Source organism: Raphanus sativus, chromosome 7 (genome assembly GCF_000801105.2).
Source record: "Raphanus sativus cultivar WK10039 chromosome 7, ASM80110v3, whole genome shotgun sequence".
Taxonomy (NCBI): Eukaryota; Viridiplantae; Streptophyta; class Magnoliopsida; order Brassicales; family Brassicaceae; genus Raphanus; species Raphanus sativus.
The window spans coordinates 9,781,171-9,809,025 of NC_079517.1; the positions used below are offsets into that span (position 1 = coordinate 9,781,171).

General features: G+C 32.3%; 6 protein-coding genes and 1 pseudogene across 13 annotated transcripts; 5 read left to right on the plus strand and 2 right to left on the minus strand.

The window, feature by feature from the left end:
• Positions 1-5,017: 5,017 nt before the first annotated feature.
• LOC108816694 (uncharacterized) lies at positions 5,018-12,303 on the plus strand. Of its 4 annotated transcripts, XM_056991229.1 has the most exons (3): positions 5,018-5,157; positions 10,384-10,466; positions 11,071-12,303. In XM_056991229.1, the coding sequence occupies exons 2-3, from the start codon at positions 10,456-10,458 to the stop codon at positions 12,134-12,136; spliced, it is 1,077 nt and encodes a 358-aa protein (XP_056847209.1). In that variant the 5' UTR covers positions 5,018-5,157; positions 10,384-10,455; the 3' UTR covers positions 12,137-12,303. The 4 variants fall into 4 exon arrangements, with proteins under 4 accessions (XP_056847209.1, XP_056847210.1, XP_056847211.1 ...); XM_056991230.1 differs by lacking the exon at positions 10,384-10,466 and having other exon boundaries at positions 5,019-5,157; positions 11,066-12,303; XM_056991231.1 differs by lacking the exon at positions 10,384-10,466 and having other exon boundaries at positions 5,061-5,157.
• Positions 5,021-8,880, plus strand: LOC108816696 (zinc finger protein 4-like). 3 transcript variants are annotated; one of them, XM_056991232.1, is made up of 2 exons: positions 5,021-5,157; positions 6,999-8,880. In XM_056991232.1, exon 2 carries the CDS (start codon positions 8,123-8,125, stop codon positions 8,873-8,875), a length of 753 nt encoding a protein of 250 aa, XP_056847212.1. In that variant the 5' UTR covers positions 5,021-5,157; positions 6,999-8,122; the 3' UTR covers positions 8,876-8,880. The 3 variants fall into 3 exon arrangements, with proteins under 3 accessions (XP_056847212.1, XP_056847214.1, XP_056847213.1); XM_056991234.1 differs by having other exon boundaries at positions 8,074-8,880; XM_056991233.1 differs by having other exon boundaries at positions 5,022-5,157; positions 8,083-8,880.
• LOC108816691 (uncharacterized oxidoreductase At4g09670-like) lies at positions 8,947-10,359 on the minus strand. Its single transcript, XM_018589258.2, has 3 exons — positions 9,895-10,359; positions 9,513-9,813; positions 8,947-9,405 (listed from the first exon to the last, which is right to left on the minus strand). Exons 1-3 carry the CDS (start codon positions 10,357-10,359, stop codon positions 9,080-9,082), a joined length of 1,092 nt encoding a protein of 363 aa, XP_018444760.2. The 3' UTR covers positions 8,947-9,079.
• Positions 12,304-13,172: 869 nt separating the features above from the next.
• On the plus strand, positions 13,173-14,731 carry LOC108816699 (uncharacterized). The gene is made up of 4 exons (XM_056991239.1): positions 13,173-13,312; positions 13,605-13,673; positions 13,813-14,101; positions 14,202-14,731. The coding sequence occupies exons 2-4, from the start codon at positions 13,661-13,663 to the stop codon at positions 14,320-14,322; spliced, it is 423 nt and encodes a 140-aa protein (XP_056847219.1). The 5' UTR covers positions 13,173-13,312; positions 13,605-13,660; the 3' UTR covers positions 14,323-14,731.
• Positions 13,191-20,237, plus strand: LOC108816700 (uncharacterized). Of its 3 annotated transcripts, none has more exons than XM_056991238.1 (6): positions 13,191-13,312; positions 18,872-18,945; positions 19,084-19,369; positions 19,476-19,623; positions 19,721-19,880; positions 19,987-20,237. In XM_056991238.1, the coding sequence occupies exons 2-6, from the start codon at positions 18,933-18,935 to the stop codon at positions 20,076-20,078; spliced, it is 699 nt and encodes a 232-aa protein (XP_056847218.1). In that variant the 5' UTR covers positions 13,191-13,312; positions 18,872-18,932; the 3' UTR covers positions 20,079-20,237. The 3 variants fall into 3 exon arrangements, with proteins under 3 accessions (XP_056847218.1, XP_056847216.1, XP_056847215.1); XM_056991236.1 differs by lacking the exon at positions 13,191-13,312 and adding an exon at positions 18,451-18,573 and having other exon boundaries at positions 18,881-18,945; XM_056991235.1 differs by lacking the exon at positions 13,191-13,312 and adding an exon at positions 18,452-18,573.
• Positions 20,238-20,469: 232 nt separating this feature from the next.
• Positions 20,470-21,407, plus strand: LOC108815331 (uncharacterized oxidoreductase At4g09670-like; annotated as a pseudogene).
• Positions 21,408-21,566: 159 nt separating this feature from the next.
• On the minus strand, positions 21,567-23,608 carry LOC130497960 (uncharacterized). Its single transcript, XM_056991227.1, has one exon. It carries the CDS (start codon positions 23,551-23,553, stop codon positions 21,775-21,777), a length of 1,779 nt encoding a protein of 592 aa, XP_056847207.1. The 5' UTR covers positions 23,554-23,608; the 3' UTR covers positions 21,567-21,774.
• Positions 23,609-27,855: the final 4,247 nt, after the last annotated feature.

Here is a 27,855-nt window from a genome sequence, read left to right on the forward strand (position 1 = left end):
CCATTTCGTGACTATGCTATACCTATTATAGTTTGAAATACTCGACATTCCTACAAACTTTGTATATATGAAATTCTCTAAAATTTCTTTAGAGAGAGAGATGATGAGTGGCAACAATGTTGGAGAACAAAACAGTGCAACTGATCAAGTAGTAAGTAAGAAAAATCAGGAGGCAGAGAAGGAGATATAAATTACAAAAGAAGGGAAAAAGAAATTTATCAGACTATACTGTAATTTAAAATAGTATAGATTCAAAATTGCGATTATGAAATATTATATAAAATTTATAAAATATATGTTTGTTTTGAAATTTTCAAAACATATTATATGTAGAAAAAAGACTTGTTTTTATTATATAAACAACAAAATTGTATAATTGTTTTTACAGAAATTAAAAGCAATTAAAAATTAAAGGGGATTTTATAAAAGAAAAAGAAAAAAAGAAAAAAAAACTCATTCAAGGACAATACGCCAAATATTACACAAATATCATAGCCATCAACTTGTTATGTATATTGCTCCAAATTTCCCTTATATATATTGCTTGACTTTATGTGTTAGGTTTTACACAATTGGTTTATAATAGTAGTTAATTGAATCTTGTATTGTTGTATTTTATTCTGAAGACAAAACAAACCGAGATATATTTAGTTTTTAAAATCGTTATATTTGGTTTATTATGTCAATTTAATTAAAATAATTTAGTTATGCAGTTAAATGACCTATTAAATTTCAATGACACAAGTTGATAAATATTGAAGGAAAATGAGGGTTAATTCTAAACTGTACTTTAGTTTTAATGGATTAGATATATGTACTTCTATTTTTTTCTTAAAAACATAAGCCATTGCTTTTTTTTAATATTACTACTATTCATGTTTCCAAACAACATTATATTTTTTTATTATGTTATCAATATTTCCAAACAATTCTTAAAGGTATTTCTACTTTAATAAAATAGATCTAGATTCCCACACAGTTTTAATAAAAAAATCATTTTTGTATTAGTTAGAGAATATTTAGGTAGATAGATTATTAATGATAATTTTAAATGGATAGTTATTATTAAAGGGAATGACATAAGTTGGTAAATACTAAGAAAAATCAAAGGTTATTTCTCATTTGTATTTCACTTTTTTAATAGGATAGATAGTTATTATTAAAGGAAATGACATAAGTTGGTAAACACTAAGGCTCTAACTGGTGACATAGAAACCAAGGGGAATCATCTATTCTACTAATTCCTTAAAAATTACACCATTTATAGGGAATTTTTGTTCCGTCTGATTCCTTGTCATTCCTTAAATTTTAAGGAACCGTAGAACAAAAGCATTCATTATCAAAATTGATATGGAACAAAAGTAATAAATATTCCTTTTAATTCTATTAATTTTATTCCTATTCATTCCTTTCCTACTCATTCATATTCCTAATTCAATGGTCACCAGTTAGAGCCTAAAAAAAATCAAGGGTTATTTTTTATTTGTACTTTATTTTTAATAGGATAGATAGATAGATAGATAGATATATCTATTTCTTAAAAAGCATGGAAATAATGCAGCGGCAGCGGATAACCTGCCCACTTCCACCTCCGAAAAAAGAGATTCAAAGCCTTGAACTTAATCTTTTCAAACTTCGAAGGAAAAAATAGTTGACATGTTAAAGAAGGAATCTAAACCCTACATCTACTATACTCCAAAACCTTGGGTTCTCTATTTTTAGAAATTTCACATGAAACTACATACACCACATGATCAACTAATAAAGCTGATAAATTATTTGTAAAACGAGAATATAATCCGATAAAAAAACGAGAATATAATAATATGTACTACCAGACTACGAAGAAAACAGTGGAACTAGTTGTCATGGTCCTACGCATGGATATGCTTTCCGTGTAGGGATGATCTTCACTGCAAATGTGGACTCTTATCTCAGACTTGCAAACTGCTCCTAAGCAGTACTCTCGCCATCTCCCATCAGTGGTCCCGAATAATATACCAAACTTGTGCGTCGTATTTGTTGAATAAGAATTCGACCTTAGGTAAATGAACTAAAGCGATGATGGGTTATTTGGAAGATGTGTATTAGAAAAATATTGACTGATTACCAAAAATAGTATTGAAATGGACAAAAGCAATGAAATCGTTGAAAGACAAAGTTTAACGTTATCTATATATATAAAAGAGAGTTGAATCTCTCCTGCTGACACATCAGCGTCCACGTCATAAATTAGAAGTCTCACGAGTTGACACATCAGATTCGCACCGTATCACTTAAACTTTGTTCTCTCGAAATGGGCTTTGCAGTGGGCTTCGTCCAGCGCAAATAAAATGCTTTTCGGCACTAGGCCCATCGACACTGTTGTACGGAATCACTAAACAGATGTTCTCCTTCGTGTTCTTCGTCTGTTTTCATTTGGCGCTGAAACTTTCTAGATTCTGTAACGGTGTTTGTGGTTTAATCTTAAATCGTCTTTATTCTCCATCCCACTACGAATCAACCTATTGCGCTCTTCGTCTGCTAGATCCTTATATATATAAATCTTCGATGCGCCGTTTCCGGCAAAATCTATAATCTTCCGGAGATCGCGATCTCTTCATCTCTCTGAAAAAGGCAGCGTCTTGTGGGGTTAGCAAGCTATTCATCGGCGAGCAGGTGAGGCCAGCGACCATTGGCATTACTCGGAGCAACCACAACTTCAAGCTTTCTGACTATACAATGTCCATACGCTTATGGGTATTCTCAAACCTTGGATATATTATCAAATATATAAGATACTCCAATTTTTCTTTTTCTTTTCCAGCTTTAAAATACTCCAAATTTTGTGAGGCTCATAATCCGTTTGTGGAATATAATTATTTATTTTATGGTTATAGTTTAACTTGCAAATGTATGATTATAAATACAAACAAAAGTAATTTAAAAATATATATTATATTTTAACTATGTTTTCGCAAATGAAATTTCTATAAGTTCTATATGTATTAATGCTTTTAAAAATATTAATAAACTTTAATATAAATATAAATCACTGTTATAGAATAATTTACAAAATCCAATCAAATGACATAGAAGATTAATCTTATTTCTTCTAAGAATAGGAATAGATGAAGAAGAATAAAAAAACTTATATGATGTATAAATCTTTATAATTACACATTGTGAATGATATAGATGATATAAAAGGGAAAAACATTGACAATACAAGTTAGATCAAATATAAATAAACAAATAAAACATATTTGGATATTCTCATTTCTAAAATAAAACTATACTGTATAGGAAAATTGGTCAATTGTAATAAAATTATGTTTTCATCAAACTAAAAACCCACAACAAAAAATATAAATAATAATTATAATAGTATGGTCTCACAACATATACATCAAATAAAAATTAGAACACATCACATTAAAATAAGTATATATTAAATGTTAAACAAAATAAAAATAGACATTTTAAACTAAATATTTATAGTATACATATATAGATATAATTATGTTTAAATATTTTAAAAATATATAACTGGTCCGGATCCGGATATACATGCCTAAAATTTCAGTATCCAGATCTTAATGTTTTTAATTTGTATATTAGCCGTTGAAATTATTTTATAGTTCACATCCCGCCCGTAGGGCGGGCCGACCCTAGTAAATTATAAACCTAACGTGATCTAACCCTCGTGTAGATATACATCCCACGGATAGACCATCTCCTGAACATTAAAATGAGCCAAAAGCAAGCTTATATCCGTGTGGCCGGTGGATTTTGAATCCAGATTCGTTGTATTGGGTTTTTAATTCTCTCAAACACCACTAGGCCACCACCACCAATTATTATAAACCTAATATTTTCGCATGCTTTCGTGTTAAATGTGAATGTCCTCTTACAAACTACTTCTCTTCCTATTTATACGAAGAATTCGATTAGATCTTTTCTTTTCTCTTGACCAATTTTTCTTTAGCTTACATTTTTGTGATTGTAAACGTGTATATTAACGACAACACTATCAACTCCATATGTTTATCCCTCGACCTTAATGTTAGTAGATTTAGATTATTTGCGTTAAAAATATGTCGACTTAGATAGTGCAGGAGGAAATTAAGCTTTTTGTGTGAATTCTATGATTTAACTAGAAAACTTAATATCTTAAAGATTTTAAAGTTTTGGATAGGAACCCATTGAAATTCGGCTTAGTAACATTAGATAAGGAACTTTTGAAATTCTAATCTCTGAAAAAATTGAAATCCTCAAAAAGTACAGGTAGATTATATTGAGTTATTATTATAAGTTAAAAACTTTAGATGATTTTATTTTTAATATTTTCAAGTTCGAGATTAACTTTTTGATAATACTTGTGATGAATCAAATAAATAGTAAATCCTTTTTCTTGAAATGTAAGCTTGTGACTGAACTCAAAATATTTTTAACCCATTAATATTTTCACCTCTATAATAGCATTTAGAGATAAAATTATTCCAACCCACCTCTATTTATTTTTCTATAATAGAAATATCTGTTTTTCTCTATATTTAGAAATTATTATTTAGAAGAATACATTGAAACATATATTTTCTCTATTATAGAAATTTTATATTCTAGAAGTGGAAATAGCAAAACATATCGGAGATGATCTCAGATCCCACAATACTAAAGCAACACGCTCATCTAGTTGATTCAATTAGCCGCACTCGACTGCCAACTTTCACCTTTTACAGAGTTAATTAATAACTCGAGTTATGGACTCCGAGTATGAAACCAATTGAACCATCACACACATACATGATGAATCATTATAAAATCACAAGAAACTAAAAAAATAAAGAAATTTATCCGAATTTAAGAACTCTACTTAACTTAAGTGTGAGACGTCCCACCATTGTCCTCTCCACTCCCACTCACAGCAACCTTGGCTTTTCCCAAAATAATAGAACATCATCTTACACTATACAATCCACTCGCTCTTCTCTTTTGTGCTCCAAAACCAAACATAACACTCACAAAATCTCACATCCCTCTCTCATCTCTCTCTCTCTCTTCTCCTATTTCTTTTAAATCCTCAAACTACCCTCGAGATCGATGGAGACAAAGCTGATCATAGCTCTCAGTTCTTTCTTCAAATCCCAAGCCTCTGTCTCCTCTTCATCTTAAGAGGTATAAGTATTCTTCTTTTCTTCAAATCCCAAGCCTCTATGTTCTTGCATTAACTTCTGTCTCATTTTTGTGCATCTAAGGTTGTAGTTTTGATGATTAGTATACAATTATTAGCATGGTTCCGGTAACTGTAAAAAAGGTTTGGGGCAGTCAAATATTCTAAATTAGTTTCAACTTGCTCTTTCTTTTCGTTCTGCTCAACAACATTGGATACCCTATAATTTACTATATCTTATCCCAAAATTTATATTACCTTTTCCATTTCCAATTTCGATGCTTAGGCTAATGATATATACCTTAAAGTTACAAGAAATTATGAGTTTAACCAAAGAATGAAAGGAAATAATGCATTCCTTATCATTCTTATTTTTTAACCATTTATAAAGAATAGTTTTTCCTTTTCATTTTTTTCATTCTTTTTATTCTAAAAAAGTATAGAATAAATTTGTTTCTCACCTAAATTGATAAAAAAATAATTTTTCTCTTTATTTTCATAATTTTGTTACTTTGCTTTTCTTTCTACTTCTTTCTTATATTTTTATAATGGTTACGAGTTGGATCTTAAATTGTTTATCTCAGTTGCACTGGGATAATATCATAATGAACGATATTAAAATAGAACTTAGGCATCTCCAACCCTACTCCATTTTTTACTCCAAACATCATTTTGGAATAAAATCTTCTCCAACCTCACTCCATTTTGGAGTTGAACTTTTTTTATTTATGAAATGGTCCTTTAAATTTTTGATGTTTTTATTTCTTACTTAAATAATATTTTAAAATGATATAACAACATGAAAATAAGTTATTTCATTATTTAATAATTTTACATAAAATGCATAATATAATTAAATAACAAAAATAATATAAAACAGAAATAAAATAAAAATAAGTGATTTAAATGTCCGATTTCAAAACAAAATTACTCGATTTAGGAATATCAAAGATAAATAAACTCATTTTTTTATTACGAAATACATTAATTGATCATTTGTGGAAAAATATTCTAATGCTTATTATTGAACCAACTTATACATTATGTTTTATTCTATTTTTATGATTTTTTGTACCTTTTAATAATAAATGTTTAATTTAAATAAATTATATTTTAAAGTATTTTTGCAAACATAAAATAGTTGGGGTTAATTAGTAAACTTTTATAAGTATAAGATATTATTAACAATTATTAACTATTTTGGAGTAAAAAATAGAGTAATACATTGTAGTAAAACATCACTCTATTTTGGAGTAGCACCATTTTGAAGTAAAATTTGGAGTAATATATTGGAGATGCTTTTACGGAGATATAATTATATAAAGTATGGATTTGCTTCATAAGTAATTTGATTTCGCTGTCGGTGATATTTCGCAGTATCTGTTTGTCTGTTTTTTCTGTTGCTTTGTGTTTGTTTGTCGGTTTATTTGTCGCATTATACGTGTGTTTTTTTCTTCGATTTTAACTGACGGAGACGCGGAATGAAGCACATGAAGTAGAAATGTGTGGATCATACTCGTAATCTAATTGCTTGTTAGTGTTATTGCTAAATAAAAATAGTAGATTTTGATTAATTTAGAGTTGACTGCTTGATGGATGTGTCAGTACTAAATTTGGCACTTCTGATGTTGTCTAGTCATTGACTCATTAGGACCATTTATAAGTCCCATCAATGTTTCCTTCCACTTGTTTTTTCTTGAGTTACTATTTTACCATAATATTTTTGAAGACATTCTCAGACTTTGTTTGGACATACCCAATTAGGGCATGAGCATCAGCAATTCCCTCCTTCTCGATTCTCTATGGCTGTTTTTTATTATTTAATTTTTTCGTTTGATTTTTCTAGAAAAATAACAATTAAAATCGAATCTATCGCGGATCGCCACGTGTCGTGGGGCCCGCGGAACAGTAACGATACGGTATCACTGGAGTGATACTCTACGGCACAGGTTCATAACATTTCAATTATTATATTATTTTTTTGTCTCGAAAAACGTATGAACTCTTCCTCTGATTCTTTAATGCGCATGGCTTTATGATGCATCACAGTTCTTAAAGTTATTATTTGCTTTCAATGTATAATTATGGACAAGACTTGGGTTCACCCCCTATGGTGAACCTTTAAATTCACCACCTCTTTAATAACTAATCAAAATACCAATTAGATTAATGATTAAAAATATTAAATATTTTTTTCAAAAACCAAAATAATTAAAAAAATAAATAGTATCAATTTTAATAATATTAGTGTCACTATCTAATCCCTAAACTCAAACTATATACCCTAAATCCAAATTCTAAACCCTAAATTCTAAATTATAAACCCAAACTCTATACTCTAAACCCAAATCTTAAACCCTAAGCCCAAACCATAAATCATAAACCCAAAAACCTGAACTCTAAACCCAAACATATACCCTAAACCCAAATCCTAGATTCTAAACCCAAAACGTAAATACTAAAACCTATGCCCTAAATGTGCTCTAGGTTTGAGTTTATGGTTTGGGTTTAGAGTTTAGGGTTTGGGTTTAGGGTATAGGGTTTGAGTTTAGGGTATAGTTTTGGGTTTAGAGTTTAGATTTTTTGGTTTATTATTTATGGTTTGGGTTTAGGGTTTAAGACTTGGATTTAGGGTTTAAGACTTGGGTTTAGGATATAGAGTTTGGGTTTATAATTTAAAATTTAGGGTTTAGAATTTGGATTTAGGGTATATGTTTGAGTTTAGGGATTAGATAATGACATTAACATTATTAAAATTGACATTATTTATTTATTTAATTATTTTATCATTAATCTAGTTGCATTTTGATTGGTTATAAGAGATGTGGTGAATTTAAAGGTTCACCATAGGGGGTGAACCCAAGTTCTATCCTATAATTATTACTTATCTAGACATTTTCACTTTCTCTAAATATTAAAAGTCGTTGCAGAAAAAGATAAAACAACGGACCGTTAGTTTCTGCCAAAACTATGAGACCCATCTTAGGCCTTGAGGTTGAAGCTTCATCGGAACATGATCATCCAGACGATACCAGTAGCCAAGCTGTCTCGAACTTGTCTCCGGTAGGAGAATATTGCAGACCCATCTCTCTCAATCTTAGCCTCCGTTTCAACAACAACAATTTGGATCTAGAATCATCTTCTTTGACGCTGCCAATTTCGAGGACGAGCGAAAGTAACAACCCAGAGAAACAACAACAAAAACCGTCTGGATTGAAGAGAGTCTTTTCTTGCAACTACTGTCAAAGAAAGTTTTACAGCTCTCAGGCTCTTGGCGGTCACCAGAACGCTCACAAACGCGAAAGAACGCTCGCAAAACGTGCTGTGCGTATGGGTCTGGCTGGAGTTTTCCCTAGAGGATCTAGTAGCCCCTATGCCGCTCCTCTCTCTTGCCTCCCTCTGCATGGTAACATGACATCATTCAGGACTTTGGGAATACAGGCGCATGGCTGCTCGTCCCACGACCTAAGGCCATCACCAGAAACGATTATTAGAAACATTGCCAGGTTTAACCAGGGGTATTACAGTAATTGTGTACCTTTCTTCGTGGAGGACGAGGATACCGAGCTGCTCTGGCCGGGGAGTTTCAGACAAGCGGCGGGGGCGGCGGTTACGGCTGAGGCTTGTAATGATAATTTAGGTGAAAGCAAAGTGGATTTCTTGGAGGTCAAACAAGCAATGGATACGGAGAGTTGTCTTCCAGATTTAACCTTGAAGCTTTGAACTATCTTATTTTTTTAATTCTTAGTTTTTCTTGCGCGAGCTTCATATGACTCTGCTATGTACAGTAAGAGTTTCACAAACCATTTCCAATAAGTTTCCGTTATACCGTCACTATCGATTGATCGACTAAGAAGTCAATTCTAGTGTTTTTTTTTTGTATAAGCGAAAGGAGATATGTATATAAAATCAAATGTTAATAAACCACTACAGATAAACCACTTCACAACCAGTATCAACAGATTTCTTCACAGCATCAACCACCAACTGCGTCTTCCTACTGATCTCTGGCCACCTTGGATCGGCCTCTGAATCACCCCGCTTGATTCCTTGGACAAGCTTCACAAACTCTCTCAGCATCGTTCCCTCCTGCGACTCCTCAGTTCCGCTGCAGTCCACCGTGACTTTCTCCGGCATCATGTTCCAGCCAATGTGCATGTCCACGAACTTAGCGCCACTTGTGTACTCGAACCAAGCTGTTTCCTCCTTGTAAGGGATCACATAGTCGTTCATTTGAATCGACCCTTTTGATCCTGACCATCCATTTCAAACAAAACAACTGATGTTGATACAAATACTAATATTTGTTAGTATTAATATTTCTGTTTCAACCTAGGAGATAAAGACAAATCATAAGAACCTGAGATAGCTAACTCAGTCGAGAGCTGAGAGAGAAAGGAGCAATGGATGATTGCCGTTGCGGTTGAGGTTGAACCGAACTGAAGGGAGGCAGAGCAGGACAAGATGGTCCCAACAGAGTTAGTGGCGACGGAGGAAGGAAGAGCCCTGATAGATACTGGCATCTGGTAAGACATAGCCCATAGAGCTGCTCCTATAGGGTACCACCCAAGCTCTCCGATGGCTCCAGCTAATCCCATCGCTTCTTTGGTCAGTCTCTCCAGTACTTGCTCAGGTACAAGAGTCGTCATCGTACTGTACATCTGCAAAACATATATGATAATTATATTTATATATGTAACACATGTTATAGCTCAAACATATATATAAAAGGCAAAGCTTACGTGGCGAACGTCTCCAACCAATCCAGAATCAAACATCATTTCTCTAATCCTGACCGTCCGTTTAGGATGCAACCAGATCGTACCGTCCATGAACTGCACGCCGTTAGATACACAAGCATCCACGATCTTATCAATCTCCGCCGCGTTCTGCGCCGGCGGTGTCTCGACCAGAAGATGCTTTCTCTTCTCCGCCGCCGTCACCGCCCATTTCGCTCGCTGAGTCACCGGCATCGTCAGGTAAACGGCGTCGACGCCTGGGTCGTCGAGCAGCTCCTCGTAGCTTCCGTACACCGATACGTTCTCCGGGGATAAATCGTTCGCGGCGGCGAAGGTGTTCGCGGTTTCGATAGACGGATCGCTGATGGCGATGATGACGGCGTTAGAGGATTGGGTTACCGTTCTGACGAATTTCGACGCGAATCTGATGCATCCGAGAAGGCCAAAACGCACAGTATTGTCACCCATTGATGTTGTTTTGTAATGTTGCAGTGCTTCAGAACTGAGCTGAGTTCTAATGAAAGTGATGAGATTTGAGGGACGGCATTTTCTACGTGGCGAATCATGAGCCCATGGTACGAATTTTAAGTTATCTTCTTCACAAAAAACTCTCATTGGTTCGGTTCAAGTTATCCAGGTTTTTAATTTTGAAAAGTAGGCTATCGGTCTTTTCCGGTTCAAATCGTTTAAAATTTCCGGATCAGTTTCAAATAAACATTTATGTTAAGATTTAAATAAATTAACAAATTTAGTTGAAGTTATGAATTAATAGACCAAATTTTCTGTATACTTTCTGAATTTGATTGATTCATTATAGTTCTCTATTCAATCCGGGTTATTAATAATAAAAACAGGTACTGGTTTGCAACGATGAATTTCAATTTGGTTAAGCTTGGTTTTAGATTTGTACCCACTGCCCAACTCCTACGATTTTTCATGTTACAAAAAAAAAAAAAAAAAAGGAAAAGAGCGCGTACTCAACATGTGAGTTTTTAACAATGACACCACTATTCTGTTGAAGGGTAATTTGGTCATTCTAACGTAAAACTACGTCAAAGTCACCAGAACGAATATATTGAAAAGATTCATCAGGTGTTCAAAAAAAAAAAAATGAAAAGATTCATCAAATCTGTTTTCTTCATGATTTATCCTTATTCTCTGAGCACAAACACAGATCAGTATGTCGTCTTCTTCAGGAAACCGAAGCAACAACAACGGAGCCTCTTCCTCTTACCCTCCTCCTCCCATCACTTCATCTCGTCTCTACATCGCGAACAAAGCTAAAGAGATCCTCGCAACACGCGACGCCGCAGGAATCACCAAACTCATCACCAACCTCTGCTACGCGAAAGAAGCAGACGAATCCTCTAACCTCCTCTACGAAACCTTCAAGAAGCATTTCCCGAATCTCCTAGCCGTCAAACTCATCCACGCGTACAGATTCATGACGACGACGACGGCGTTCCCCTCCTCCTCTCGCTCATGCGTTCGATCCTACTCCCTCGATCTCCTCACCTCGCTTCTCATCGACCTCGAAGAGTCTAACGTCGCGTTGAAAACAGAGGCGCTGAACGACATCAAAGAACATCTAAACGCTTGCCTTGCACAGCAAGAAACCTCCGATCGCGAGTTTAAACTCCTCACGAGAATCGTATCTCGCGTCTCCGTCGATTTCTTCATCGAGTCCATCCCGTGGGACGAGCTCTCCTCCTTCATCGTCTCTCTCGACGACAAGAAAATGCTGCTGATGTTCGGCGAGTTACCGACCGTTCTCGACGAAGATTTCTTGAAGCCGTTGCTGGAGAATGATCTCGGTTTCAAGATCGTTAAAGGCTTGCTTGATCAAGATTGTGAAGAATGGTGTTTAGCTTTGGAAGCTGGGTTTAATCTGATGCTGCAGCTGATAAACTTGGAGAGGAAAGATTTGGTTTGGGATTCGGTTTACGCGATCGTGAGTTCGGTTTGGGAGATGGTTAACGTGAGGAAACGAGATGTGGTTGTGCGTAAAGGGCTGTTGAGGTTAGTGAGGAAAGTGCGTGGTGAAGCATTGAGGTTTCGTGGGGCTGAGTATGAGTTTGTGACGCGTTTGGCTTTGATGATTGAGAGAGTGGATGGACTTGGAGATGATACGAAGATTGCTGCGAAGATGATTCGTGATGTTCTTGATAGGTATTACATGGGAGGTACAGGGTTGGATTCTTCGGGTTTCATCCAGAGCCTGATTGGTACTCATCACTCTGCTTAAACCGATTCTGGGATTTAGGGTTTATGCGTTTTTGTAATTGGTTTTAGCTATTGAGAAGTCTATAACGTTTTGTTTTAACCTCAACGGATTCTGTTCTGTATGATGAATTGAAGAAGAGATTGTAGTTCACTTTAGTTTGCCAATGAGTCAAATATTAGTTAGCTTTATGTTTTCTTCAATCATGTTCAACGTTATCTTAGCTTTGCTAAAGTAGATGAAAGGCGAAGAACAAACCAAAGAATTGAATCAATGATTTTTAGTGATCTTCTGAGTATACTTGTTATGAAGATGTAAAACATTAATTGGGATAGATTAGCATACTGTTTACTTGGTTCGACTTGGCTGTGTGTTTTTTCTGAGCTTGTGCTTCTTGAGTTTACGGGCCCTTTTAGAAGTTCTCATTCACACTCTACGTGTGCTTGCTTCACTGAAGCATTTTGATAATCGAAGATGTGTGCATTCTCCTCATTCTTTATCAATGCCCTGTGTACTTTTGATCCTCCAAAGATCATTGATGATTTGCACATTGATTAAGTGTTCTGATGCTTCCTCTTATGCTTTTAGGAAATATGCTCTCTCAGTTGCCTCGTATTCTGTCTTTGTACACATGAGTGAACTATCTTCTGCAAATAACATATGGTAATATTGAAGGGCCATCGTTTCCAAATCTGATACAATCGATTTTCTAAGCTTTCCAAGTTGTTCAAGTATCCAATCAGAGCTTCCGACACATCCGATTCTATTGCTCTGTTTTTCTTATTATTTCCTTCGTACTAAACAACACATTTTAAAATAAAATTAATCTTTTTAAAAAATTTAAATATTTTTTTTAAAGAAAAAATTGAAAGAAGACCTAATTTGAAATAAGAAAGGAAGATCATATTCGGGACACTTGTGACCGGTTCGACCATATGAATCTAACCGAAGTGAGTAATAATTTGTGAGATTTCGGCTAGGCTATTCTCCTTTTTTTTTTTTGCTTAAAAAGGAAAGACTTTAGAAAAAGACATAAATCTAAAGAGAAGAGGAACTATATAAAAAAACCCTAAATCCACCGAAACCACGCACCCCACCCAGCCGTTTAAAAAGCCTATCGCATCCTCCTTGCATCGGAGACCGATCTCATTCAAAGAACACGCTCCTTCATCTTCCTCGGCTGTATCTCTTCTTGTCTCGGTATGTTATCTTATTCAAAGGTTTCTTCTTTCGCTGCGTCTAGATCTCTGTTGTGTTTTTACTTAAATTGCCCAACCTTATGCTCTTTGCTTCTCGAATTGAGACTTATCTGTGTACGATTTAGGTAAATTCTCATTAGATTTATTGATCTCCTTAGTTCATCATCAACTTATGCTCCAGAAACCCCATTAGATTTGTAGATTAGTATGCCCAATTTGCGTTGTGTTTCTCCTTATATTCAGAACAAGTATGTTTTGTCTGATTCTGATGCTTTATGTATATGTCTTGACAGGTTTTACAGTTGGATTCACATATCAGTATTTTTTTACTCGATAACTACTAGCAATTATGGATGATTGGGGTAAGATTATACTTTAATGTCTCTTTATGTGTTTTTTTTATCTATAATCACATTACAAAATTGATTCACTTGCGCAAGTGTGAATCTTATTGGAGTTTGATTGCTTATAGTTTTTTTTTTATTTTTTTGATGATTTCAGAGGAGGAGCAGCTTGCACCACTTCCAGCTAAAGTTGAGCTTAAAAGCAACTGGGATGACGAGGATGTAGATGAGAATGTAGATGAGAATGATATTAAGGACTCTTGGGAGGAGGATGATGATGATGACAACGACGAACCTGCTCCGGTAAAGCCTGCTACGGACAAGGCTACTCCTAAGAAAGCAGCAGCCAAATCTGTTGAAAAGAAGGGCAAAGCAGCCGATGTTCCAAAAGAAGCACCAAAGGAAGAACCTTTGGATCCTATCTCTGAGAAACTTCGCTTGCAGAGGTAATATATAAATCTTCCCTTTACATATTTGTCCAGACAAGGTTTTATAAACAGACCAAAAACTCTGTGTTCTTATACATTTATGTTCTTTCTCTCACAGGCTTGTTGAAGAAGCTGACTACAAGCTAACTGCTGAACTCTTTGGAACGAAGGGTGACGAGACAAAACTTGATGTGTTCATCCCCAGGGCTGTTGAGGTTAGTGAGGAAAGTGCGTGGTGAGGCTTTGAGGTTTCGTGGGGCTGAGTATCAGTTCGTGTCGCGTTTGGCTTTGCTGATTAAGAGAGTGGATGGACTTGGAGATGATACGAAGATTGCTGCTAAGATGATTCATGATGTTCTTGATAGGTATTACATGGGAGGTACAGGGTTGGATTCTTCGGGTTTCATCCAGAGCCTAATTGGTACTCATCACTCTGCTTAAACCGATTCTGGGATTTAGGGTTTATGCACTTTTCTGTAATTGGTTTTCGTGAGAAGTCTATAATGTGGGATACGTTTTGAGTCAGTCCATTAATGAAATTGAAGCTGGAAAAGTATGCAAGCGTGTGCGTCAAGGTCTCTTGTTTCCAGAAGATGGAAATTTATAACTTTATGAAATGAATTTGATATATTTTCAAAAGCTTCGCTTTGTAGAATGTTTTTTTTTTAATCTTGTCTTAACCTCAACGGGTTCTGTTCTGTATGATGAATTGAAGAAGATATTGTAGTTCACCAAGTACATGAAAGGTGAAGAACAAACCAAATGATTGAATCAATGATTTTTGGTGGCATTCTCTTGATCTTATGAGTATACTTGTTATGAAGATGTAAAACATTAATTGGGATAGATTAGCATACTGTTTACTTGGTTCGACTTGGCTGTGTGTTTTTTCTGAGCTTGTGCTTCTTGAGTTTACGGGCCTTTTGTGCATCAGCATTGCTATCTTTAGAAGTTCTCATTCACACTCTACGTGTGCTTGCTTCACTGAAGCCATTCTGATAATCCAAGATATATGTGCATTCTCCTTATTCTTTATCAATGCCAAGTTTACTTTTGATTCTCCAAAGATCATTGATGATTTGCACATTGATCAAGTGTTCCGATGCTTCCCCGTATGTTTTTAGAAAATATGCTGTCTCAGTTGCGTCACATTCTGTCGTTATACACATATGAGTAAATTATCTTCTGCAAATAACATATGGTAATATTGAAGGGCCATCGTTTCCAAATCTGGTACCATCGATTTTCTAAGCTTTCCAAGTTGTTCAAGTAATCCAATCAGGCAATCACAGCTTCTGACACATCCGATTCTATTGCTCTGGTTTTGTTGTTCTTCCCCTTTGTACTAAACTAGATTTTGACCCGCACGCTCGTGCGGGTTTATTTTTATATAAGATATGTTGCTATTCGTTTTTATATCAATATTAAAGTTGGACAAATTAAAAACTCAAATCCAAAAGATCGAATCGATCCCGATCCAAAAAGAAGTACCAAATCCGAACCGAAATTGATTAAATATCCAAATTATTCAAAATTTTGGTATTTAGAGAATTGAAACCGAAACCGAATCCGATCCGAACCGAAATACTTCAGATACCCGAATGTATCCGAAAGAGATTTATATACTTATATATATTATTTTTTAGATTTAATGTGTATAAAAACATCCAGAATATATATTATACTTTTAAGTTGGTTTAAATTATTGATAATATATATAAATAGTCAAATGTAAATATCTAAAATAGTTAAAATATGCTCAAAACATCAAATTTTTTTGAAAATAATTACTGATTCTCTATCCAAATATTTAAATCAAACCAATTTATATGTTAAGTTTAGGTATTCTGACATATATTATTCAAATTTATATGTAATATATTATTTTATTTATATATTTTGAGAAATTTAAAGTACATAATAGATTTTAAAAATAATTTGAATGGATTATCCGAACTCGAACTAACCCGCAAAGATCCCAATCGAATCCGAACTAAAACTTAGAAATATCCGAATGAGACTGAAATCTTTGACCCCGGGAACCCGAAACTCAAACAGACCTGAATCGAACCCGAATGGGTACCCTAACGTCCATCCCCAATTCATAGTCTATATTTTCCTTTAAAAAGAGAGCAAACATATAACTATAGTATTTTATACGTACTATCGTATAAATAATCACATGTATTATTTTTAAAAATTTAACATGAAATATAAAATTCATAATTTAAGTTGGTATATAAAATTTGACTTTTATTGTTTTTTCCTTATATATATTTAAAACATTTGTTAATAGTGGTTATTGAAAAATATTTTAGTAAAAATAATTTTTTGAATATATGTATATGTTGAATCATTTTTGATATAAATCAAATTTAAATTAGTATTTTGATTTGAAATATATATATATATATAAAATTAAATTTTGTTTTATGATTATTTTAGACAAATTATATTTTTAGGTAATTTTCGTATATTTTAAAGTTGGCCCAAAATAATAATTTTTTTAATTTTTCTTAATAACATAAATTCATTATTTTCTTAATATACTGCTATCTATATTTCCAATAACATTATATCTTTTTTTCTTACTGATATTTATGTTTCCAAATAAACTTTTTTTTTCTAAAATGTTGTCCATGTTTTCAAACAAACATTTTTTTTTCAAACTGCTATCCAAGTTTCCAAACAAACATTTCTTTTAAATTGTTATCCAAGTTTCCAAACAAACCTAATTTATACTTCAGTTTTAACAATATAGAAATATTATACTAAATGTTAAAGAAATCATATATTATTAAATTGGTTACTAAAAATACATTATCTCAAAAAAAGTAAAAAAAAAATTTCATGTTTCCATAAACTAAAGATCAATCGTTGGGTTTGGTTTTGAATTATACAATTGGTCATATGTTTTATTAATTTGGTTTTGAATTATACAATCGTTGGAGGGTTATGAGGGCTTAATGGGGGCACGAAATGTTCGGGCAAGTATGTCTCCCCTGCACGCGGAGGTGGAAGCATTGATTTGGGCAATGGAATGTATGAAGAATTTACGTCAGTTTCAGGTTACATTTGCAACGGATTGTTCTCAGTTGGTGAAGATGGTTTCAGAACCAGAAGAGTGGCCGGCGTTTGCAAATTATCTGGAGGATATTAAGAGTCTACAAAGTATTTCCATAGCTCACAGCTCATTCATGTACCAAGGACGGCAAATACAAAGGCGGATCGTTTAGCACGCAGTGCCAGACAACAATCGTCTTTTGTCATTCACATGGATGCCGAGCTACCAGTTTGGTGTACAGAGTCAATATGAGTCTGTGTGTTTGATGACAAAAAAAAAATGTTTTATTATTTGGGCCATATAGTTACTAAAAGCCCAAACAGATATAAACTTTTATTTCTAACCTAACAGCCGAAATTATGGGTTACAAAACGAACGGGATTTTCAAATTATGAAAGAGTTATTATTGAGTTATTAAAAACGACGGTGTTTTAATTAGAGTGGCATGAGAAGGTAATTTTTGTGCAAAACTTAGGGTTAAATACTATTTGTACTTCAATTTTAATAGATTAGATAACACATTTTAAATCAAATTAATCCTTTTAAAAAATTAAATATTTTTTCAAAAGAAAAAAAATGAAAGAAGACCTAATTTGAAATAAGAAAAGGAAGACTATATTTGGGACACTTGTGACCGGTTCGACCATATGATTCTAAGAGCATCTAGATTCTATAGCCCATTGTTATTTTTACATCTTTATGCTATAATACATGAAAAAATGATCCATCCCATCTATATAATAAAGGAATTCTATTTATTCTTCTTTAAATATAGTAAAAAAAAAGCGTTCCTCTATTATAGAGTCATATTTTTTTTAAATAGTTCTTTAATTTTCAAAACTTTTATATTTATAACCAAAATAATTATTTTATAGAAAAATATATTTTTTGTAAAAATAAAACTATTATTTTTATTTACATAATAGTTTTTTAATACAACTTTAATTTAAACAAATTCATAATTTTATAAAAATCTTTTAAAAATTAAAAGTCAATAGTGTTAGGTATCAACTTTTATAAATAAAAGAAGCTTCTTGTAAAATTAAAATATAATTTTTTGAGAATATTTCTTTATAGAGGCAAAAATAAAGAAATGCATTAGAAAGAAATTCATCTATATTTTAAAGTTAAAAAATAAAAAAAATACATTTGAAAAAAGGTAATCTATGTTTGACTAAAAAGAAAAATAAATAATAAATAATAATAATTTGTGAGATTTCAGCTAGGCTATTCTTTCTTTTTCCTTTTTGCTTAAAAAGGAAAGACTTTAGAAAAAGACATAAATCTAAAGAGGAGAGGAATTATATTAAAAAAAAAAACCCTAAATCCCCCACCCAGCCGTTTAAAAGCCTATCGCATCCTCTTTACATCGGAGACCGATCTCATCCAAAGTACACGCTCCTTCCATCTTCCTCGCTGAGTCTCGGTATGTTAATCTTCTTCAAAGTTTCTGCTTTCGCTTCTAGCTCTTAAGAAAAAAAAAAATCTCAATTCTGTCAAAGCGGTTGATCTCTGTTGTGTTTTTCCCTAAATTGCCCAACCTTATGCTGTTTGTTTCTCGAATTGAGACTTATCTGTGTACGATTTATTAATTCTCATTCGTTTTCCCAATCTTGATTTATGCTCCAGAACGTTAGATTTGTAGATTAGTATGCCCAATTTGTGTTGTCTTTCTCCTTATATGCAGAACAAGTATGTTCTGTCTGATTCTAATGTCTTGACAGGTTTTACAGTTGGATTTACATATCAGCCTTGTATTTTTTTACTCGATAACTACTAGCAATTATGGATGATTGGGGTAAGATTATACTTTAATATCTCTTTATGTGTTTTTTTATCTATAATCACATTACAAAATTGATTCACTTGCGCAAGTGTGAATCTTATTGAAAGTTTGATTGCTTATAGTTTTTTTTTATTTTTTTGATGATTTCAGAGGATGAGCAGCTTGCACCACTTCCAGCTAAAGTTGAGCTTAAAAGCAACTGGGATGACGAGGATGTAGATGAGAATGTAGATGAGAATGATATTAAGGACTCTTGGGAGGAGGATGATGATGATGATGACAACGACGAACCTGCTCCGGTACAGCCTGCTACTGAGAAGGCTAAAGCAGCAGCCAAAGCTGTTGAAAAGAAGGGTAAAGCAGCCGATGTTCCCAAAGAAGCACCAAAGGAAGAAGAACCTTTGGATCCTATCTCTGAGAAACTTCGCATGCAGAGGTAATATATAATAAAATCTTTCTACTTTTTTTTTTGTTGAGACAGAGATTTTATAAACAGAGCAAAGACAGTGTGTTCTTATACGTTAATGCTCTTTCTCTCACAGGCTTGTTGAAGAAGCTGACTACAAGGCAACTGCTGAACTCTTTGGAACGAAGGGTGAAGAGACAAAACTCGATGTGTTCATCCCCAAGTCTGAAAGCGATTTTTTGGAATATGCTGAAATGATTTCTCATAGGCTTAAACCATATGAGGTTTGTTTGCATAAGCCTTTCTTCTCTTTATATAGTAAACGCTCTTGGCAAGTTGGCATGTTTTGAACTTATATATTTTGGTTTCTTCTGTTTGCAGAAAAGTTATCATTATATTGCGCTACTCAAAGCAGTCATGAGACATTCCGTGACCAACATGAAGGCAGCAGATGTTAAAGATGTTGCTTCGTCCATTACAGCAATAGCAAATGAAAAACTTAAGGCGGAGAAAGAAGCTGCTGCTGGTAGAAAGAAGACTGGTATGTGCATTGACACTCACTCTCACCTTCTAATTTTTGGGTTATTGATTTGTAGATTCGTTATTTTGAAGTTTTAAGTGTGAATTTTTTTTTTTGTGATGATCAGGTGGGAAAAAGAAACAACTGATTGTAGATAAGGCCAACGACGATCTAGTGGCTGGTCCTTATGATGCCATGGACGATTTCGAGTTCATGTAGATTATAAGAGCTTTTTTGAGAGCATGTAATTTGGATTTGTCTATTTCATCATTTATCACTCAGAAGAAGAACAAAAGTTTATTATTTCTGGAAATATTACTTGGAGAAAAAAACAAAGCTTGATTTATGAGTATTGGTCAGTTTGGTCTGGAGAGATTATTTAAAGAGTCATGTTTTGTTTTTGATTTTGATTTTGTTTTTGAACTAATACTTGAATCAATTTGGTGGTCTTATAAATTTGACATTGTTGTGAAGATAGTGATTAATCTCTTAATTGATTTTATTGTCTTATTTCCCAAGACATTTAATTTCATGTTTGCTATGATTCTCTGATAAGAGCAGTCTTCTTTTCACATTTTTCAGGTTTCAAATTGTTTTGCCCCGTCTCTTAATGCAAAATCTTTTGATTAAAGAGTTCTTTCTTTTTTTTTTGGGTAAACGATTAGAGTTTTAACACTGCAATTGGTAGTAGGCAACTAGGCATTAGGCTTAGCCCATTTTATAAAAGGTTTACTTTTGTTTAAACTAATCTTATTTCCCACCGAACGAAGAAACTCCTAATATTGGGTCCTTGATTAGAGCTAGTGTTTTCTTTCAACACTCTTAAAAAGCTCTACACATGTCTTGTCTTTGCTCCTGGTTTTCTCTCTGTCATCACTCTCTCTGTCTCTCATCACTAGCTGGGGACTATGGCTTTGTTAATTTCATCCAAAAACCACATCCATGTGAGACCGGATTTTTATGGTCTTGGTGCGCTCCGAGACCTTGGAATTGGATGGTATGCAATCCGAGCAACCCTTGTAGCCAACAACTTTGAGCTTCCCAAAACAGTCACGGCCTCTCCAGCCACCGTCCTAAACGACTCAGGAGTGATTCTCTCCTGTGGAGCATCTCTGAGCTTGGAAGACGGACGAACCGCAACCATATACGGCTCTTTCTTGGCAAACCTTACAATGGAGATAACAGCCACTGGAACAAAAGGCACACTTCGTGTTGACGACTTTGTTATCCCGTTCCAAGAGACCGAGGCATCGTTCACCACGTGCACTAAAGCTTGTTCAACAAGCCCGTGACCGCGTGGGTTAATCCTCCGAGTGAACAAACGGTTAAGACAGAGCTCCCGCAAGAGGCGTGTATGGTGAAAGAATTTGGGACCATGAGCTTCCCTACCCCTATTTCTTTGCCAGGCTGGTTGGAGAAATCAAGAACAAGGGTGCAAAGCCTGATGGGTTTTGGCCAAGCATTAGCCAGAAGACACAGCTGGTGGTTGATGCTGTTAAAGAGTCTATTGATAAGAACTATCAACAGATTAATCTTTTTACTCGTTGAAAAAAAGGGCCTCCAAGTAGACATTCTATTTTCTTGTTTCGGAAGACTTTGTTGCATTTCTTCTTTTTTTTTTGCTAAAATTAATAATTGTTGTATCTCCAAGGTTTTGTTTTATGAATATGACCATACACTTTTGCAGCTAATGTGATCAATTTCTCTCTGACTGAGACGTTTGAAATTAGTTTGGCACATCATCATTTAAATTTGTCATCTTATATATTAATATTTATATATTGTTTATTTGATTTAATTTTTGATCACATATTTCTCACAGACTATACAATACATAGAACAATAAATTACATCATATCTCTTGTTTATTTACTGTTTACAGAAATATTAATATATAATTTATATATATTTTAATTTAATTTTTGATCCCATATTTCTCACAGACTATACAATACATAGAACAATAAATTACATCGGATGTCTTGTAGACGATCTTGTCTTCGCAACGTTTGCGGCATCGTTTGCATGTGTACCGTGTGAGCAGGAGATCATTGCAAAGAACATCGTATTTTCCTTCATGAAGTGTAATCTCTTTACAAGGTAAGATGTACATGTTGATCCCGTGTAAGCATTCAATATGGAGTTGGATGTCACAATCATAGCACGTATATATTCCATTCTTGGGAAGTATTTCTTTTTCACAGACATCACACCAATGTTGACCACTCGAGTCTTCTTCATATGAAAATATGAGAGGATGTTCATCATGATTGTAATTGAACTTCATTGGTAGAATTGCACAGGGAAAACAAAACACAAAATCACATTCTCCACATTCTAAACGGATCTTTTCGGTTTTCTTACAAATCGAACACATTCTTGCAGATCCAGGTTGAGATGGTAGGAACAAAAGATGTGGATGACATTGATGATTAAGTGGTACAGATACAGCTGCACAATTCACGTCTAACTTGAAAAGACAATCGGCCATTTGACACACATACCTGAAACTGTTGCATACACGAAAGCAAGCTGAACACCCAAACGTAGTTTGTAGATTTTCCTCTTGTAAGAAAAGAGGGTGAGGATGTAACACATGTTGTTTCTTAACTGGAAGATGTGCACATACTTTGTGGAGAACAAAATCACATTCCAAGCAATCATAAATATCACCTTCATAAATGCGAAATGCGCATGCTTGGCAGTGCTTGTTAATCTTTGTTTTCTCAACTTCTTTGAGGAGTCGCATATGATGTTTATGACTGAAGTGTTTTATAATTCCATCACTTATCTCTTCAAACGGCATAATATTTTCATATATTTCTTCGGGTTCTCCTTCAAGTTCTTTTCCATCCCATACATCTTTATGTATAGCACACTGGGAATGAGCAAAGTAATAACAACCTTTCAAGCAAGAATATCCTCCATAATTTTGGTTTATTTTTTTCCGGCAAATCCCGCAAAACCATTCTCCAGAAAGAAACGAAGAAGTGAAAGAGAGGCGATGTTCATGACGAGAAATCTTTATGACGTATGGCGAGTAGATACACTTTTTATGGACTACATAATCACATTGATGACAGACATAAATAAAGTACCTCCGATCATTCAAAGCGCAAACATCACAAGTCATGGAGGCTTCTCTAGGAATGTAGTAGAGTGTATGTTCATGCCTTTTCTTGTGGTCTATTGTAAGGAGTACCGGTTGTTCCGCACAATCACGACAAATGCTAAAATTACATACAAAACAATAATAAAAGTGAGTTTTATAAGCGTAACAACAATAGCATACTTTGTTCGGTGCCGCTAACGAAAATACGAGAACTTGGAGCGGATGTTTAGGATGATAAGGATTGTTGGTCATCGGTTTGATACACTCTTTATGAAAACCAATAGTATTGGTTTTAGAGATCCTCTTATCGAACTCCTCGCATAAATAATACCCGGTGGTGCTATCTAACTCACGCTCGCAAAAGTTGCATGGAAATTCTTTATCTTTGTTTTCTTCGTTCTGGCACCATACAAGCGGATGAGTATTATCTGTAGGCGGGGACTCCTTGTCGTTTTCTAGACCGGGAAAACCGAACAATACAATTGGTGAATCTTTGAATCGTGCTGAGCGAAATTCCTCTCTGTTTTTGTACCCTGGACGGGTGCATACGATAACAGTAGGAGCAGGCTGAATTAAGTCCATGGTTGGAACCAGTTTGATACGGGGGCTGGTGGTTATGAAGTTATGATGGATCAATCGTTTGAGAAATCAGAAAGTAGAATACAATGTACCTTGGATAAAGTAATGTATTTATAGTGTCGGTTATTTTTATTGCAATGATTCTTAAATTGTTTAGACTTCACAGGTAAAGTACTAATGCCATGATTCTATTCGATCCTCCACTTAACATTTTTAATAACTTTTTTCCTAAAGAAGAGCCCGAAGGAAAGGTTAGACAGACAAACACATATTCTTTATTCTTTTCTTCCACATAACATTGTGCATTCTTACAATTTTTTTTTTCACCTTGCAATATCCTGAATCTATAGAAAAGTCCAAAATAATTTTTAAAAAATATTGCAGTCCACAGATGGATCCACACTCTGGAGATTCTCTTCAAGTAATACATAAAACATAATTTTATATTTGTGTGGACAAAAAGCAATTAAGCATAGTAAGTGCTTTCAAACCAAGATCGTTTAAGACTATGATTATCGCTATAACCGTAGTGCACCACGGTTTCTGAGGCTCAATTTTTTTGTCTGATTAAAAAAAATATATTAAAAAGTGCATCAATCGTGGACCGCCACGTATTAGTAGAGTCCGCGAACAATGCAAAAAATAGATCAAAGTCGATCTTTATTTCATAACTTCTAAAACCGATTTTAGAGGTTTTTGTGGATCCCAAATCATAAAATTTGTTAAGAAACCCACTAATCTCCCGCAATAATCATGCTTTAACTCACTGAAATTCTCCTACCACTAAATTTTTACTTCATGGTTAATTTCTTATGATCACTTAAGAAAGAGAAAAGGAAGATAACATTGTATAGCAAAAAAAAAAATTATAATGAATTAACTGGCTCATATAAAAAGTTAATATAAAATAGTCTTATGTTAATATAAAAGTTATCCATCATATTTTATATATATATATATATATATATATATATATATATATATGCTTTAATTATATTTGTGTACATTTGTTATCAAGGAATGGTCTCAAATAGCTTAAAACATATATTATTTCCAAACTAGTCCATAAAAGTTTAAATAACCAAATTAGTTTTCATTAAAAATTTAAATAATAATTATATCATTTTTACAAATATAATAAATATATAATATTTATGTAATTTTATTTATTTTTTTCTCAAAAATAATTTGAGAAACAAGTTTGCTTTAAAAACCTCTAGTAAGACCTATCTAAATATGTATGATATTTTTTTCTAAATTTGAGTTATATGCATATTTAAGAAAACATTAGCGAATAAGTATAATATTTTCTTAAAATTTAGAAAGCTATTGGTAAACATGAATATTGTTTTCATAAATTTTGGGAAAATTTTGGGACATGTGTGATTAATATATATTTTAAATGTGTATTTAGAAAGATTTTCAAACACTTTACTACTTGAATTAAATGTATATTTAGTAAAATATCTTTCAATATGTATATTTTATTAAAATGTAGTAAAACTTCAGGAAAATTATCTAAACTACCACATTCCTAATATCATTTTCATGTTTACATAACCACATTTACCTTCACTTTCAAAAAGGTAAATAAACACTTATAATCTTAGGATTAACTAATAGATTTAGAGTTTAAAGTTGAGGGGTAGAGTTTTAAAATACGGAGTTTAGAATTTTAATAAATATATAAATAAATAATTAATTTAAAGAAAAATCGTTTCAAAAAGAATTTCTGGATATCAAAAGAAAATTTGAAAAAAGAAAAAATAAATTCAATTTTTTTTTAGAATTTGAAAACTATATAAGAAATTATTATTTATTATTTATTTAAATAATTATATATATAAGGATATAAAATTATTTTGCTTCTTTAGTGTAGAAGGTATTTGTCAAAATATCTCATCAATAAAGGTTAATATAAATAATGGTACTAGCAATGGGGTGAATTTGATATTCCCCCAAAACTTCATGAATTGATATCTCAATTTCATAAAAGAAAATTTAGTTTTACCACAAATTTAATACAATTTTTAAATTTACTATTAAAGGATAACCAATTTCATAAATATATTAAGTCTGTGTTGAAAAATATTAAATTAACCCTCCTAAGTCATTTATAAACAGTTAAGAATAATTTCTCTTATAGACCAAAACTATTCTCTAAATACTAAAATCTAAAAAATAATCATTGAATCCTAAACCCAAATGTTTAAATATTTTTGATTGAGTATTTTGGAAAAGTGGTTGGGAACTTATGGTATTTCAATCAATTTATTATTTTATAATGATTTATTTTCCAAAAAATTCAAAAAAATCAAAAATTATTATTTTCCAATTTTCTTTATATAAATTATTCTATATATTTAATAAATAATTAAGTAAAATTATAAATAAAATATAATTGTCATTTACCCTTAAATGAACCTTTTTATTTGGGAGAATTTCAAATTTACTATTAAATTTATACCACTTTTAAAATTTAGTTTTAAAAGATAAAAACTACCTCAAATTATTTTCATAAATACCTTAAATTTGTGATAAAATTGAATTATTATTCTTAATCATTTAATTTTTTCAAGAATAATATATAAATTTTATAAACCCAAATCCATCTCTTAAATACTTAATCCTAAACAATAATAGGGGATTTTAATGGGGATTTTTTAAGTTTTATCACAAATTTGATATTACTTTTTAAAATTACCTTTAGAAGATACCTATTTTACCGCAAATTTAATACAATTTTAAATTTACTATTAAAGATAACCAATTTCATAAATATATTAAGTCTGTGTTGAAAAATATTAAATTAACCTCCTAAGTCATTTTATAAACAGTTAAGAATAATTTCTCTTATAGACCAAAACTATTCTCTAAATACTAAAATCTAAAAAATAATCATTGAATCCTAAACCCAAATGTTTAAATATTTTTGATTGAGTATTTTGGAAAAGTGGTTGGGAACTTATGGTATTTCAATCAATTTATTATTTTATAATGATTTATTTTCCAAAAAATTCAAAAAATTACAAAATTTATTATTTTCCAATTTTCTTAATATCAATTATTCTATATATTTAATAAATAATTAAGTAAAATATAAATAAATACAATTGTCATTTACCCTTTAATGAACCTTTGTTATTTGGGGGAATTTCAAATTTACTATAAAATTTATACAAATTTTTAAGTTTTATCACAAATTTGATATTACTTTTAAAATTACCTTTTGAAGATACCTATTTTCATAAATATATTAAATTTGTGACAAAAAAAAGATTAGGGAAATTTAACTTTTACCACAAGTTTGATACTACTTTTAAAAATATACCTGTAAATGATAATTTTTCATAGATATCTTAAATTTATCATAAAATATTAAATTAACTCCCCTAAATCATTTATAAATGTGTAAGAATAATTTAAATTTATAAACCCAACCCACCCTAACTACTTAATCCTAAAAATAATCAAAAAACCCAAACCCATAACTATGAAAATATTTGTGATTGAGTGTATTTTTGAAAAATTGTAGCCAACTAGTGATATTTTTAAGAAAATTCTCAGACTAAAATAACATCCTAAATCATTTATAATTTTTTTAAAAATAATTATAAAACATTTATAGAATAGTTAAATCCAACCTTAGCTAATAAATAATAAACCCTAAACAATAATCACTAAACACATATATTAGAGTTTTTATTGATTGTATTTATGATAAGCAACTTATGATATTTCAAGTAATTTCTCAATTTTAATTTATCACAAATTTGATACTACTTTTTAAATTTACCTTTAAAAGATACCTATTTTCATAAATACATTAAATCTGGTGATGGGAAAAACCAACACTCCTAAATCATTTATAAATATGTAAGAATCATTTATAAGGGTTTATTGAGTGTGCTTTTGAAAAGTGATTATAAATTTGTGGTATTTTTCGTTAATTTGTCAACTATAATCATTAAACACAAACTTAAATATTTTGATGTTTTTAATTAAGTGTATTTTTGTACAATGGTAGTCAAGTTTTGTTATATTAAGCGATTTTTCAAAAATAATCACTAAATCATAAATGTAAATATTAAATATTTTAGTTGAATATATTTTTGAAAAATGATAATTAACTTGTGATATTTTAAAAATTTTCTCCTTTTATTTCTTATTTTATTAAAAATCTAATAAATACGTACATTAGGCATGTGGTTTATAACCGAACTGAAGTCACCAAATTAAACCGAAATTTTTGTTAGTTTGGTTAGTTTGGTTTAATTCAGCAAGTTTATAAAAAAAATTGATTTT